At 48.4% G+C, this 12,663-nt stretch overlaps 5 protein-coding genes across 5 annotated transcripts; 4 read left to right on the plus strand and 1 right to left on the minus strand.

The window, feature by feature from the left end:
• Positions 1 to 2,265: 2,265 nt before the first annotated feature.
• Positions 2,266 to 4,294, plus strand: EDB91DRAFT_1252080 (major facilitator superfamily domain-containing protein; the record flags this gene model as incomplete). The annotated part of the gene is made up of 13 exons (XM_041323458.1): positions 2,266 to 2,432; positions 2,487 to 2,513; positions 2,566 to 2,688; positions 2,740 to 2,817; positions 2,869 to 2,953; positions 2,998 to 3,350; positions 3,404 to 3,500; positions 3,554 to 3,746; positions 3,810 to 3,867; positions 3,919 to 3,950; positions 4,016 to 4,033; positions 4,084 to 4,151; positions 4,211 to 4,294. 13 exons carry the CDS (start codon positions 2,266 to 2,268, stop codon positions 4,292 to 4,294), a joined length of 1,383 nt encoding a protein of 460 aa, XP_041173619.1.
• Positions 4,295 to 5,720: 1,426 nt separating this feature from the next.
• On the plus strand, positions 5,721 to 7,125 carry EDB91DRAFT_714726 (WD40-repeat-containing domain protein). The gene is made up of 3 exons (XM_041328184.1): positions 5,721 to 6,665; positions 6,720 to 6,949; positions 7,025 to 7,125. The coding sequence occupies exons 1-3, from the start codon at positions 5,822 to 5,824 to the stop codon at positions 7,040 to 7,042; spliced, it is 1,092 nt and encodes a 363-aa protein (XP_041173620.1). The 5' UTR covers positions 5,721 to 5,821; the 3' UTR covers positions 7,043 to 7,125.
• Positions 7,126 to 7,763: 638 nt separating this feature from the next.
• Positions 7,764 to 8,136, plus strand: EDB91DRAFT_1153870 (uncharacterized protein). Its single transcript, XM_041319539.1, has 3 exons — positions 7,764 to 7,845; positions 7,899 to 8,061; positions 8,116 to 8,136. Exons 1-3 carry the CDS (start codon positions 7,825 to 7,827, stop codon positions 8,130 to 8,132), a joined length of 201 nt encoding a protein of 66 aa, XP_041173621.1. The 5' UTR covers positions 7,764 to 7,824; the 3' UTR covers positions 8,133 to 8,136.
• Positions 8,137 to 8,764: 628 nt separating this feature from the next.
• Positions 8,765 to 9,693, plus strand: EDB91DRAFT_714942 (uncharacterized protein). The gene is made up of 4 exons (XM_041328185.1): positions 8,765 to 8,919; positions 8,967 to 9,173; positions 9,224 to 9,361; positions 9,418 to 9,693. The coding sequence occupies exons 2-4, from the start codon at positions 9,058 to 9,060 to the stop codon at positions 9,626 to 9,628; spliced, it is 465 nt and encodes a 154-aa protein (XP_041173622.1). The 5' UTR covers positions 8,765 to 8,919; positions 8,967 to 9,057; the 3' UTR covers positions 9,629 to 9,693.
• EDB91DRAFT_1153877 (uncharacterized protein) lies at positions 9,478 to 10,342 on the minus strand. Its single transcript, XM_041319540.1, has one exon. It carries the CDS (start codon positions 10,053 to 10,055, stop codon positions 9,759 to 9,761), a length of 297 nt encoding a protein of 98 aa, XP_041173623.1. The 5' UTR covers positions 10,056 to 10,342; the 3' UTR covers positions 9,478 to 9,758.
• Between the last annotated feature and the right edge of the window lie 2,321 nt (positions 10,343 to 12,663).

The raw sequence follows: 12,663 nt of genomic DNA on the forward strand, positions 1-12,663 counted from the left end.
CTCTCTTTCGACATCGAGCATGGATGTTGAACAGCGTGCTTTAGCCCCCCCGAAAGTCCAGTCAGGCACCACGACAATCATATACCCACTGCGTAACACAACCTTAGAATGAATTTTCCGAGTCAAGCGTACGTGATCTTTTTGCAAAAGCTTCAATGGTGTGATAGTGATTGCAATCTTGTCGGGAGAGAGCAGCAAGGGAAGGATCATTGCCAGTGTCTTGCCAGCACCTGTTGCAGCCCGGACAACAACATGTCTTGATGCAAGCAATGACATGAGGCACTCGAGTTGAAACAGCTTTGGTTGCTTCGTTCCTTCTGTAAGAAAATCGAGTCGGGCGAAAGAGTCTACAATGTTCTGGCGCTGGGATATATGCAAAGGTTCAATAAACTCTGTCGGAAGGTTCTCAAGTGCATCTAGCGCAGCAAGGGACATTGGGGAAACAGGAACGGCCTCGCAATCCATGGTTGCAAGGCCACGATCATAGCATATGCGTGAACGCACAAAGACTACGGTATAGTGATTCGAGATTGAGTACCACCGGCACAATCGGCAACTGCAAATTTTCAAACTCCGTGCTTCCCCTGCCAAATCTTTCCGAGATCGACCAGCCTGGCTACGCCACTCAAGCATCCGTGGTAGTATACGCCAGGCTGGTCACGAGCCTAGTGCGACCTGCGTTGGGCTAATGAGGGCAACATAGGTTACAAAGTCCGCTCAGACCTAATGATCTACTATCCTACTATAATAGGTCATTGAACAATCGTACCCTTCAAGTTCGATCCCGTCCTCAGCTGCCTTGCTTGCCACCTGTAGGCTTCGACTGCTGTACCATGGAGATCTGCTGCGGATCTTCGTGGTCCATGCCTCGATGGATAGAACCACCGCCTTCTGCCTTAGAAATGGTTTACCCCTTCTCAATGCTTCGATTTCATATTGGAAGGGGGCATGAGAATGGTTTGGTCACCTTTGCTCCGATCTTCGCTTGGATATACACCCTATAACCGCACCCTGCATGAGAGTTGAACAAGAGTGTGGTAGTATTGCATATCGAAAAGCTGCGATAAGGTGAGAAGTTAAATGTCGCCTTGTTTAATTGATGGATGTGCAATTCGGAATTGAATTGCTTTTACACGTTTCTGGCCCAGGAAACATCAGGAAACATCAAGATGGATCAACACTGATCGGTGAATTGCGACGGTGGTCAGTGCTAGTGTTCCGTGAAATGTTTTCTAACTCACTCGGTTTGACATGTTTTGATTAAATACTCAAAAGCCCAACGTGTATGGCAGGTTATTATACTTACCTGACATTCGGATGTCGCATCATAAGTACTTGTGTACCTGTAACCTGTAATAGTAAGTCTCAGCATTACCGCGACCTTTTGACTAGTCTCGATTCTCCATTAGGCAGAGTAACAAAGTCAGTATGCACGGTCCACATTATCGGCTCGTTGACTTACTTTCCGACACGCTGCTGGAATTTCGGAGCAAATCCAGTTCCCAGCAGCCAGGTAAAGTCATTTTCGAAACCTATCAAAAACTAGTTTAAAAACACGTGTCAAAACCCCCCTCGAGGAGGCGCCGAGTTAAACACATGTCAAGAACTCTTGGGACTTTCACGGAACACTAGTCAGTGCTGGTTCTCAATTTTTTTTTTCGTTGATTACATCTAAAATTGGTCGTTACAGCGATACGTGAACGGCACGATACTACTATTGCGGTGACGAGTCTTTGTTCAACCTTCAGACCTGAAGGCCTGATATGCCTTTCACTTGGCTCGTGACGCGTGAGTGATTTTCAAGTTGAGACCCCGCTTAAGTGGTTGTGCATTAATAATGCGGAAGGTGCCGTCGGAAAGCGAAAAACGAAATCATGAATAAGGATGAATGACAACGAAATAAAAGAGTCTGCAAGCAACAGTCGGCAGTTCTTGAGGTATGTGAAAGGTGCCATGTATTTACCGTCAGAAGCAGCGGCTTCACTCCGACCTAACCCGGCGCACACCTATGCCGCACGGTCGCATCAGCGATTCTGTTTCGAAGCTCACTGGTTATGCCAGATCTGGAATCTGGATTGGCTCCCTGTGGATCGAAGTAGTGCCTGCTTACCATCATTCCAGATAACAATAATTTGAATTTGAGAGCTAGCCTTGATCCTTATTGGTTGGTATAAGCAAACACCCCATTTTCTCCTCCGAGAAGCAGAGGCGAGTAATATATATATGTAACCGCAACTCGATACCAGGACTTGTTCAAGTCCACGGATGGCGTCCGAACTCAAACTTCAATATCTTTCTACGCCAGGTGCTGCCCCCGAAGATGCCAAAGACGATACAGAGGCACCTGTAGTCAGCCTAGACTACGACCCTCCCTCAAGCGCACAGGAATTTCCCGAAGGTGGTTGGACAGGTTGGGCCACTGCTTTTGGATCGTAAGAACGCTTGGATTTGTTGGATGGTAAAGCTGTCTCATTCGATTTGCTTAGGTTTCTTGTACAGTTCTGCGGCTACGGGTGAGTCTAGTGCTAGTTCAAAGAATAGCACGGTGGATAACGGTTAGTGAAGTTATGCTAATTCATTCGGTGTCTATGAAGGTATTGCCATCCATGACAGTGACTATAAAACGCCTTATCTTCTAGATTTCTATTCCCAGCATTACCTGACAAAAGAGACATCATCTGCAATATCGTAGGTTTCTACTTGCGTTTCCATGCTGGATATCCTTAATTCCTCTCGTAGATGGATCGGGAGCTTGAATTTTTTTTTCCTCACCACTGTGGGCGTTGTATCAGGCTCACTGTTTGACCGAGGTTATTTGTGAGTTGGCTCTATAATATGTTCTCGACGATATTCACCATGCTTACATAGCTACCATCTCATCATTGCCGGATCACTTCTGCAGAGTTTCTCTCTCTTCATGTTGTCCTTGGCGAAGCCCGATCAGTACTACCAGGTAAAATCTCACAGCTTTCTGGTCTTATTTCTGACTTTGTGTAGATATTCCTTGCTCAAGGTGTAGGCTCGGGTATCGCGTCGGGGCTGATGTTTGTCCCGAGCGCGACAGTCTTAGCGCATCATTTCCGACGAAAACGCACGGTGGTTATGTCGGCTGTCGCTGCAGGTTCTTCGTTGGGTGCTACCGTCCATCCGATTATGCTCAATAAACTCCTGAATGGTCCTACTGGCTTCTCCAATGGTGTTCGTGCAAGTGCAGGGTTCATCAGCGCTCTCCTTTTAATTGCATGTCTGTGCATGCGAACTCGCCTTGATCCGCCGAAGACACCAGTGGACTACATTGTGGTAGCTAGAAAATGTATTCGCGATGTACCGTTTATCGTCATGACAGCAGCGTAAGGCCTGCAACACACATTCTCTTAGATTCTCCTAAATGACCATCCTGCAGGACCTGTATTTTCCAGATTGGCGTTTACTACCCGGTGTTCTACCTTCAACTCGACTCTATCAAACACGGTATCGGCGTTACCTTGTCATTTTACTCTGTGGGTTCCATCGCTATGCAAACGATCGATTTAGCTGCTGACAGGCTCGCCAGCTTGTGATTTTAAATGTGTCCAGTTCTGTAGGACGAGTCACGGCGGGGTTCATCGCGACGTTCACAGGAACCCCACTCTTAACCATAGCTGCGACGATGATGTGCGCTGCCCTCAATTTTGGCATGATTGGATTGAGTAATTCGGCCACCGTCGTTGTGCTCGGTGTGCTTTATGGCTTTTTTCAAGGGTTGTGTAAGTACTTGTCTTTTCTGATAGTAAGTAATAAAGTTCAAGATTGGTTAATTGATCACGTAGACGTCGCGATGTTAGGTCCACTTATGGTCTTTTTAACACCTGACCTCTCTGAGCTTGGGTGAGTGATGGTTTCAATTCAGATGAAAGAACTAACTTATCTAATTCATAGCGCGCGGATGGGCATCGCTTTCTTCGTTACTGGTGAGTATTATCATCAGATTATAATCACTTATATATCGTCTCAAACTCGCATGCGCTCTGTGCAGGATTTGGCGTTTTGATTGGTAAGTGCATTCATAACCTTTCTTGCATTAAACTCTAAGACTTCATCTAGGACCCCCTATATCCGGCGCTCTGTTGACATCAAACTATACCTGGTGGATTCCTGCACTGTTCTCCGGGGTGAGTTCCGTGGTTACTCCTCCTTCCATTCAAGCCGATTGTGATTAACTGGATCATAGATCATTTCATTGGCTGGTGGCGTGTTGTATATTGTCACGCACTTATTGTCGAAACGCAGATTGAGGAAAAGTCATAATGCTTAACTCCAGTATTAGACGACCGGTTGTAAGCTTGCTCATGGGAATTGATACGGGTGGAATGGTGAGTGCTGGTGAACTAAAGATCAAAGGCTGAGTACCAGGTTGTGGAAGAGAAATCTGGAAGACTTACAAAGAACTGTGTGTTATCTAGGACTCGGGGGGAGAGCACATGGGCAAACCGCTTTCGAGATGACGCGAACGGTGTTCCCAGTGACCCCTTCACCACCCAATACATCCGCCGCCAGAACTCGCGCTCTTCGACGTCCTCAGCTGGCTGGTACATATGGTCAGTTCGTGCGGGAGTACACTACGAAATGACTTGTCATCACACACAATTGCAGACGCGAGTTGTCACACACATGAGCATCTAAGTGTTACTGGTCACACAACTGCGATTGTTCCATCAACCTTGCGAGCCACGACCCCCACCAGCAGACCGATGTTACTGCCGGGAGTCCACGGAAAGTCGCAGACTTCCAACTGCCCATCATTGGAGTGGTGTCCTGTCGTTCGTACAGGCTTTGGCAAATCTCGGGGACGGCCGAATTTGATCTGGGGTAAATCAGATTCGGTCTTTCATGAGAGATCTTCCGACTCGGAGGTAGTGCAGGAGGGAAATCGACAGCAGATGATACGTAGAATAAGTGGATACCAAACAATCTTACGCCTCAAACTGAAAGCGGCGATGACAGCTTCGTAGGTCCCCATTACTACAGATGAGAAAACAGATGATCAAAGGGCAGTCCTGGGAGTTGCCGGTTCGAATCAAGCAGTTGGCCTATGACCGACTTCGGATGAATGCCGATTCGATGATCGATGATAGCAGAGTTCGGTCGTACATGCCTAAAGTGCTGAGTAGACCAAAGGAAGCCCTGCAATCGTCAAATCTCCGCTAAGAACATTCTGGGGAACAGAAATTCAACATGTGACCAGATGGAATACCACGTGTATGGACGTCGACCTAATTGAAACTCGAGGGATGGCAAATTCCTATCTGTTGCGCAGACCCCTACATATAACACATTAAGAGTTATTCTCGCCATAACCATAGCAGTGTGCACCAGTACGGCCATACTTACACCGGGGTCGTCCAGCCTTGGGACATGGTTGAAATTGAAAGACTGCTGTTGCGCCTGCCGGATTTGAGCTAGGATAACGGCCATCAAAGACTGCCCATGCCTAAATCTTGGTATCTCGAACTTAGTTTCTAGAAGGTCGAAGGGTTGGGTCCACTCATCCTATATTCGATAGTGTTTTTCGACACCTGCAGTGATAGTGGGTCGTGCGAACAGGCTTTTTGACACATCTGGAAAGCTGCGGCGACACAAGTCTCGGACGCGTGAGCTCAGTCGCGCAGATCGCCAAACAAGGTGCTTATGATAACAGCCTCATGTTTTGGGCATCTAGTGAGAAGTTAATGCTATAAAGCAGTATGAAAACGCCCCAGTAACACGTACCTCCGTAACTTCGAGCCACAATTTCCCCACCAAGTTCACATCGACCGTGCTCAATACCGTCAACCTCCAGAAAATGGCACAACTCATTCCAAGCACCATACCCGTGCGGGTGTTTGAAGATCACGAAGCACGCGTATCCGCAGTCGCAGTTTTCTCTGATAAACGGCGTATGGTCACATGCTCGTACGACACGACGCTTCGTCTGTGGGACTTGACGACAGGTGTGGTGTTGAAGAAGATGGAGGGGCATCACAGTCGGGTGCGGGCGTTGGCGGTATCGCGGGATGGACAGTTTATAGCAAGTGGTGACACCAACGGAGAGCTCTTTGTCTGGGATGGAGAAACCGGCGAGCCTCTCACCGAAGCTATCAGTGCCCACACCGGTTGGATATTATCGCTAGACTTTTCTTCAGATGGGAAAGTGCTGGCCAGTGGGTCAACAGACTCGACGACGAAGCTGTGGAACACTTCAACGTGGAAGCTGGAAGGAAACGCAATTAACTGTGGTACAAGCGTCCGCTGCGTTCGGTATTTTCCAGCGCCACATTCATATTCACGCGAACATCTTCAACTTGCAATTGCAACAGAGCACAATATCCAAATTTACCACGCTGGCTACGACGATTGGGACTACAATTCATACTATGCAGCCTATACTTCAAACCTCCGTAACCGTAACAACTATGGATATTACGGCCACTATTCCGACAATTCATACAACAATCCCAAAACAAAAGCCGACTTCAGCAGCTCCTTCCAGGCTCAGCATAAGAATACAGTTCCAGGACTCCACAACTACTCACTCGCGTGGACACCCGATGGATACCTACTCACAGGGGGAGATCATCAAGATCCCACCATACGAAAGTGGTACCCGAATTCATCGACCTGGACGCAGTATAATGGACCGTGGAGTGGTCATTTCAAGAGTATCCGCGCCATTGCCCTGAACTCAAACGGCACTCTCCTAGCCTCCGCATCTGATGACAACCATGTCCGCCTCTTGCGGTTCTCAGATCTACGAACCATCGCCGTATTCAAGCACTCTGGCGAGGTGAACTGCGTCATCTTCTCCGCAGATGGCAGGCACATCCTCAGCGGAGGTGTAGATAAGAAGATCTCGCAGTGGTCAGCATCCGAAGACGCTTTGCCAGAGGATGGTTCAAAGGATGGTCTCATGAAGGACCAGGTGTTACACCGGGTAAGTTCTCTTAATTTCCTGTCTCTTCATCGTCTAAGTGTCCACGTCAAGGCTCAAGGCTACTTTGATTTCAAGGCACGTTCCCTTCTTTGATTCTGATAACGCCAAACGAACATGCTCCACGCAGGTTCTCGCTATTAAGACGACAGTCCGCAATGCATGCATAGCTGGGGACTTTCCCACAGCTGAAAAGGTGCTAAACGCAGAGATCGGTGATGGTTGTGATGAACATACCCCCTATGCCCATCGCGCAATTGTTATGGCGCGAAAACACGACTGGGACCACGCGCTTCACGATGCAATTCGAGTGAGATAGACTGACCTATTATGGCCCCTTATGAAAGCTGACTTCGATGGTGACATAGTCCGTCAGCATTCAGCCCTCGTTGGCAGGCCACATTTCCAAGGGCATCGCCCTCTGTGGAAAAAAGCGGGTCCAGCTCGCGAGGACATCATTTGACCTTGCGTCCACGTTCACGAACGGAGATGTAAAGACCGATCATTTTCTTTTTTTCATCAAGGCAGGTAATATTTCTCTTGCATATCCCATACTTCATTGCGATTTTCAGACCATTGCGCTGTTCAATGCAAATGAACATGAAGAGGCGATGCTGCGCATCGGAGAGCTAGCCGGGTGTCCCAATACCGATCCTCTTGCCTGTCGTATTGTGGAAGTGTGTATCATGCACTCCGATCACGTCCAGTTTCGTGTGCTGGCACTCATTTTTTTCTTTTTTCCCTTTGCACATCAGGCATATCTACGCGTCCAACTGGGAAACATCGCTTTGAATGGCGCACGCTACAACGAAGCCGTTGACCATTTCACTGCTGCCGTCAATGCTAGTACTTTCTTTTATAAATTGGACATTCATTCTATGTACGAGGAATTTGTTGTGGTGCGTGACGTAATTGAATATCCCTTTCATGGTCAACTATGGGTTTTTTGCAGCTGTTCGGCTGGGATCTCAAGTCTTTGTGGCAAACTGCAAACCAGCAACACTGTCATGCGCTCTTTCTGGCAGGCAGAATTGGAGCAGCTGTGGAATCGTACCAATCCATCATAGAGAAGAGTGATGAAGCTACGAATGGCAGCTTATGTGCTTGGTTCACCGGTAAGTATTCGATCGTGTCACCCCGTCTACAATTCTCAACCGCAGGTCACTCAGCTCTCAAGCTCCAGTAAGAGCGAAGTGCGCTAGACGCTACGCTCGCGGCGAGGGCTTACTCGTGCAATTTGAAACGCAGAGATTTTCGAGCCGTTTTCATTTCTACCTTGACAGCATCTGTGTCACGCAAATAGCTTGTAATTATATCATACACTGGCTCACTTGGACGGGACGTCTACTACAATACTCACACACACTATTCGACGCGCAGCCTTCTTCGATCGAGAACCACTGACTCCTGCACATGTTCCTTCCATCCGCCCCAAACCTGAATAATTCCATCCCACACTTGGAAGTGCCGCCACTTCATTTCTTGTCGGAGACCTGGCGCGGGTGTTCTGCGGAGGTCCTGGCGCAGTGGCTAGAGTCCTGGTTCATATGGTGTAGCCACGCATGTCCTTAGATCCCATCTATCTGCCGCCTGTCAACGTTGGCCTTGCTGTCCTGCGGGGGAAAGTCCCTGGTGTCTGAGCCTGTCCACGGTCCATCGTGCAGAACTTCATGAAAATGCGAATCCCCGGGCGGACACTTACAAAGGCCATGTCTGAATATGTCCGATCGGAAGCTCGCGATCCGCTGCTAAGCTTCGATCCCGTCCTCTTTCATGTTCCTTATTACCCGGGCAGTCCAGTTTTTTTATCATGATCATCCAGGGCTCAGAATTGGTGTGGGGCTCGCTTTGGTCGGATGGGATATATATTAAGTTTCAGCGTACATCAAGAAAAAGCACACTGACAATATTCCCAGGCAACCCCCACGCAACAACAACCAGTGACATCTACAAAGGCTATTTCATCACTAAAGGTTAGTATCATGCTCATTTAACGACGGCCGCTGACCCAGTTTGTCAGGTGTTGTTGTATTTGCAAACGCATGGTAAGCCCCCACCACTTTGAGACTCAATATCTCCAAATAACCAAACATTTCGGGCGATGACGCACGATGAAAACAAATACCCCAGTCCTGATGAATTCAAGTCAGGCAAGATTTCTCCGTGAAGATGGGTCCCTCACCAGCGATACGATGCCTTTAGGCTTTGGCTGGGGTCGCCGGATCTAGTGGGTATACATTCGTGCCCCTTTGCTCTCCGCTGAAAGCCCCTGGTCAGTGTGGGACGGCGTCTCGCGGACACGTCACTCTGGATCGCGATCTCGAACTTCCTGGCCGTTTTCTCGGCTCAAAAGGCTCTTGACGAATACGGCATGGACATCTCAGTCATTCCGAAGTTCTCCACTGGTATCGTTGTGTTTGCAGAATGCCATTTGTCCTCGAGAGTAGTTTGCTGATCTCTTGTCCTTTCAGCCGTCCGGAGAAATTTCCCTGCCGCATTGTTCCGCGAATTCCCGATGCATTTATGAAGAAACTGACTCAATCGACTGGGTTAGGTCCGTCTGTCAACATCACATCGGAATTCTGGAAGACTAACCTACAGTACCAGAGCAATCGTGATCGTATACCCATGGATATAACTGATTTTGGTTATGCAACGTTCGTTCTTTTGATCCAAGCATAGGGTACAAATTCTGGGCAGATGAATCTTGATGTTATGATATGACACGACATGTGCAGGAGCTGGGCGATGGTGATAATTGCCACGAAGTTATCAACCCTTTCCCCTCAAAAGCATGACCCATATGGACCTTCTACCATGCAGCAGCTGTCGCATTCACAATCTTCAAAGTCAATGATCGTGTGGTCTGGTCCACACACGAACAAGAACGGCATGTCCTTGTTATGACCTGCGATCGTTCCGCATTCCACGTGATCTGTGAGCAGCCGTAAGCATACAGTCTGAGGCCCGCATGGCCAGAACTCGCTAGACTGCAAAGTTCTCGGTGCTCACTAGCTTGGGCGCAGGGGTGGCCGATGATCCAAGCGTCATCTGCGCCAGCTACCACTGCGACGGACACGATTATAGTGGTGAACAAGATGAATTTCATAGTTGCAATCCAGGAGAGGGCTAGAGCCAAAGGCCTGATGGTGTTTATGCTATTGAATCGAAAGCTGGTACTATCTTTATACACGGGTGTGTATCTGATATTCTGTACTGGAAAAGATGCCGATGCTCCGTGGTATGGTCTCTTTCAGTTAATCGAAAGTACAGTCACAGAGCTCCAAGGTTATGATACCTCTTGACGTGGATCCATCATGGTGTCATGGTGAGAAATTGAGCTGGCAAAGCGCTTAACTTTGGGATCAGTCACTGGCACTCATAACCGAGGCCCCCACAGCACACGGCCCGGCGTTAAGTGTGTTGCATATCGAAATGTAAAGGTTATTGTATCACGGTACCTTTGTTTTGAAATTGCGACCACTAGCTTGGCGTAATTGAACTAGTGCTGCAAGTCGAAATCGAAATCGAAAACCCGACAGCAAAGGTGAAAGCTGACATCAACATTGCTATCGAACACTGAAATCTGCAAAGGGATGGCAAAGGAAAGAAACCACGAACACTTTGTCTGTTCTCTGCCTTTCTATAGCAGACAGATGCTGAGTCGGTATCGTCGTCCAACTTCAGATGGGTATACGATACGCAAGCGATTCCAGTGCCTCAAAGTCGATATTCATGCTGGGACACGGGGGATCTCTTCCCAATCCCAGGGGCAAACGGCAATAATTTTACTAGCCGACAGTTATTCGCCTCGGAGGATCCTTGGTGAGTCTCTTCAGGTACATTGGTCATCCTTGCACAAACGTTGCTAGTTTAGAAACATTTGGTTCAAGAAATTGACAGCTTAGAACTCGAAGTTGCCTGTCTCGAAGTCAACAAGGTCGGCGTGGTCCTCCAGTGGCGTATTGCCCGTGCTATGGAATCCGCCACGTACCAGCCGCCTTCTCTCCTCTGATCGCCTGGACAATTAACTTATGACACTCTTGTAGATTCTTATCCGGGATCTATCCTATTCGCAGTTACCATCAGTACTCCACATACTCATGGTATTCCCCTTGACCGGTGCTGAGGTCCGGAATACTTGTCCCTATTTGCTTGATACGCTGTTAGAACTACCTCTAGCTGGGCCCCTGGGGAAAGATATCGTTAGTTGAAATTTTCGAACGTTTTGGCAGCCTGATGGCAAGATCTTGGTCTGCCTCCGAGATCGAGCTCGCTCCACAGTTTGAATTCCTACCGCCCATCGTACTCGACCTCATTCTGAACGCGATGCGTAGTGGTTTGTTGGTGGCGGCACATCATAAATTCCGAATCCCTGTTTACAAGTTTCGAACGAGGAGATATGTGTGCAGACCTGGATGCAGAACAGTAAGCTCACTGACTTGAAGCTCGAGGTTTGAATTGCGCGAAATGCCGGACGCAGAGAAGACAGACCTTTTGAGCGTGCCGTAGCCGATTCTCCAGTTGTAAGATGGAGGGGACCGCGGAGAAGAAGCAACGAGTGACAAGACCAGATCAAACCAAACTACGTTGGTGAGAATGGGAGGTGGGTGGGTGGACAAGGAATCAAAGGCCGAGTACTGACCAGGTGGGACGAGGTAAGTAAGGGAATCTGGAAGCACGTACGAAGGAGTGTACGCTAGTCTAGGAGGAAGAGCACGGGCCAACCGCCTTCAAAGTACCAAACCCACTGTGGCTTAACAAGCCGTTGATGAAAAGTCTGAAGGCACTATTTTTGCATGCACGGGTCAGTGGTATGCCAAGTGCCGTACCTTACCTGTAGCATTATCACTAGTACTCGTGAGTCAGTGACTAGTGGTACCAAAAATATTAGAGTTGTCACGCGACCTACACACATTTCAAGTTCTGAATCACAACAGATGGATTGAAAGCACGTGCACATGCACAAGGAATTGTGGTGTAGGTTTCAAAGTCCGCTAGTCTGCCTTATACACTTACCGACGACCGTCATTCGTCCGCATTTGTTGCCTTGCTTGCTACCACTGTACCGGGGATATCTGGTGTGGGTCCTCCTGCGTGTTCGTAGTTCATCCCCAAGCTGCCGCCTCCTACCTTAGAAGTTTCGCCTGGGGCTTCCCTTGCATCCGAGTTCGTGCCCGGTCCACCGTACGCCATTGGTCTAACGGTTTACCCATTCTCGACGCTTCGATTTCATATCGGAAGGTGGCATGAGAATGGTTGTTCCGATCTTCGCTTAGTTGTAAACCATATAACCCCTTCGGCATGAGAGTTGAACAAGAGTGCGGTAGTACTCGGTAGTACTGCGCCGACAAGCGAGAAACCGCGAGAAGGTGCTTTGCCTCGTTATATTGATGGATTTGCAATTTAGAACTGAGTTACTTTTATATTTCTGCCGCAGGAAACATTGTAAGCGAACATTTTCTCCTCCGAGACGCAGAGGTGAGCAATGTGTATATACAGTCGCTGCTGACACTTGTCGCAGCCTACGGATGGCGTCTGAACTCAAGCTTCAATCTTGTTCCACGCCAGCCAAGGATGACAAAGACGGCAGAGGCATCTGAATGATACGTAGTCAGCTTAGACGACGACCCTCCCTCACGCGCACAAGAATCTCCCGTAGGTGATTGGGATCGCCTAAATTGGAAGTATAGCTAGACTTGTAGGCTAAGTAATTC

The sequence above is a fragment of the Suillus paluster genome, assembly GCF_016628075.1.
Source record: "Suillus paluster strain FC165 chromosome Unknown EDB91scaffold_62, whole genome shotgun sequence".
NCBI lineage: Eukaryota > Fungi > Basidiomycota > Agaricomycetes > Boletales > Suillaceae > Suillus > Suillus paluster.

What these genes read in the sequence shown, in the direction of transcription:
- EDB91DRAFT_1153877 (XM_041319540.1), bottom strand. Translation starts at nt 10,055, where the DNA reads ATGAAATTCATCTTGTTCACCACTATAATCGTGTCCGTCGCAGTGGTA.
- EDB91DRAFT_1153870 (XM_041319539.1), top strand. Translation starts at nt 7,825, where the DNA reads ATGTACGAGGAATTTGTTGTG. An exon ending in TGTACGAGGAATTTGTTGTG is followed by an intron (nt 7,846 to 7,898) that starts GTGCGTGACGTA and finishes GGTTTTTTGCAG; the next exon opens with CTGTTCGGCTGGGATCTCAA.
- EDB91DRAFT_714726 (XM_041328184.1), top strand. Translation starts at nt 5,822, where the DNA reads ATGGCACAACTCATTCCAAGCACCATACCCGTGCGGGTGTTTGAAGAT. An exon ending in GTATAATGGACCGTGGAGTG is followed by an intron (nt 6,666 to 6,719) that starts GTCATTTCAAGA and finishes GCACTCTCCTAG; the next exon opens with CCTCCGCATCTGATGACAAC.
- EDB91DRAFT_714942 (XM_041328185.1), top strand. Translation starts at nt 9,058, where the DNA reads ATGAAAACAAATACCCCAGTCCTGATGAATTCAAGTCAGGCAAGATTT. An exon ending in GGCTGGGGTCGCCGGATCTA is followed by an intron (nt 9,174 to 9,223) that starts GTGGGTATACAT and finishes GCCCCTGGTCAG; the next exon opens with TGTGGGACGGCGTCTCGCGG. An exon ending in TTCTCCACTGGTATCGTTGT is followed by an intron (nt 9,362 to 9,417) that starts GTTTGCAGAATG and finishes TTGTCCTTTCAG; the next exon opens with CCGTCCGGAGAAATTTCCCT.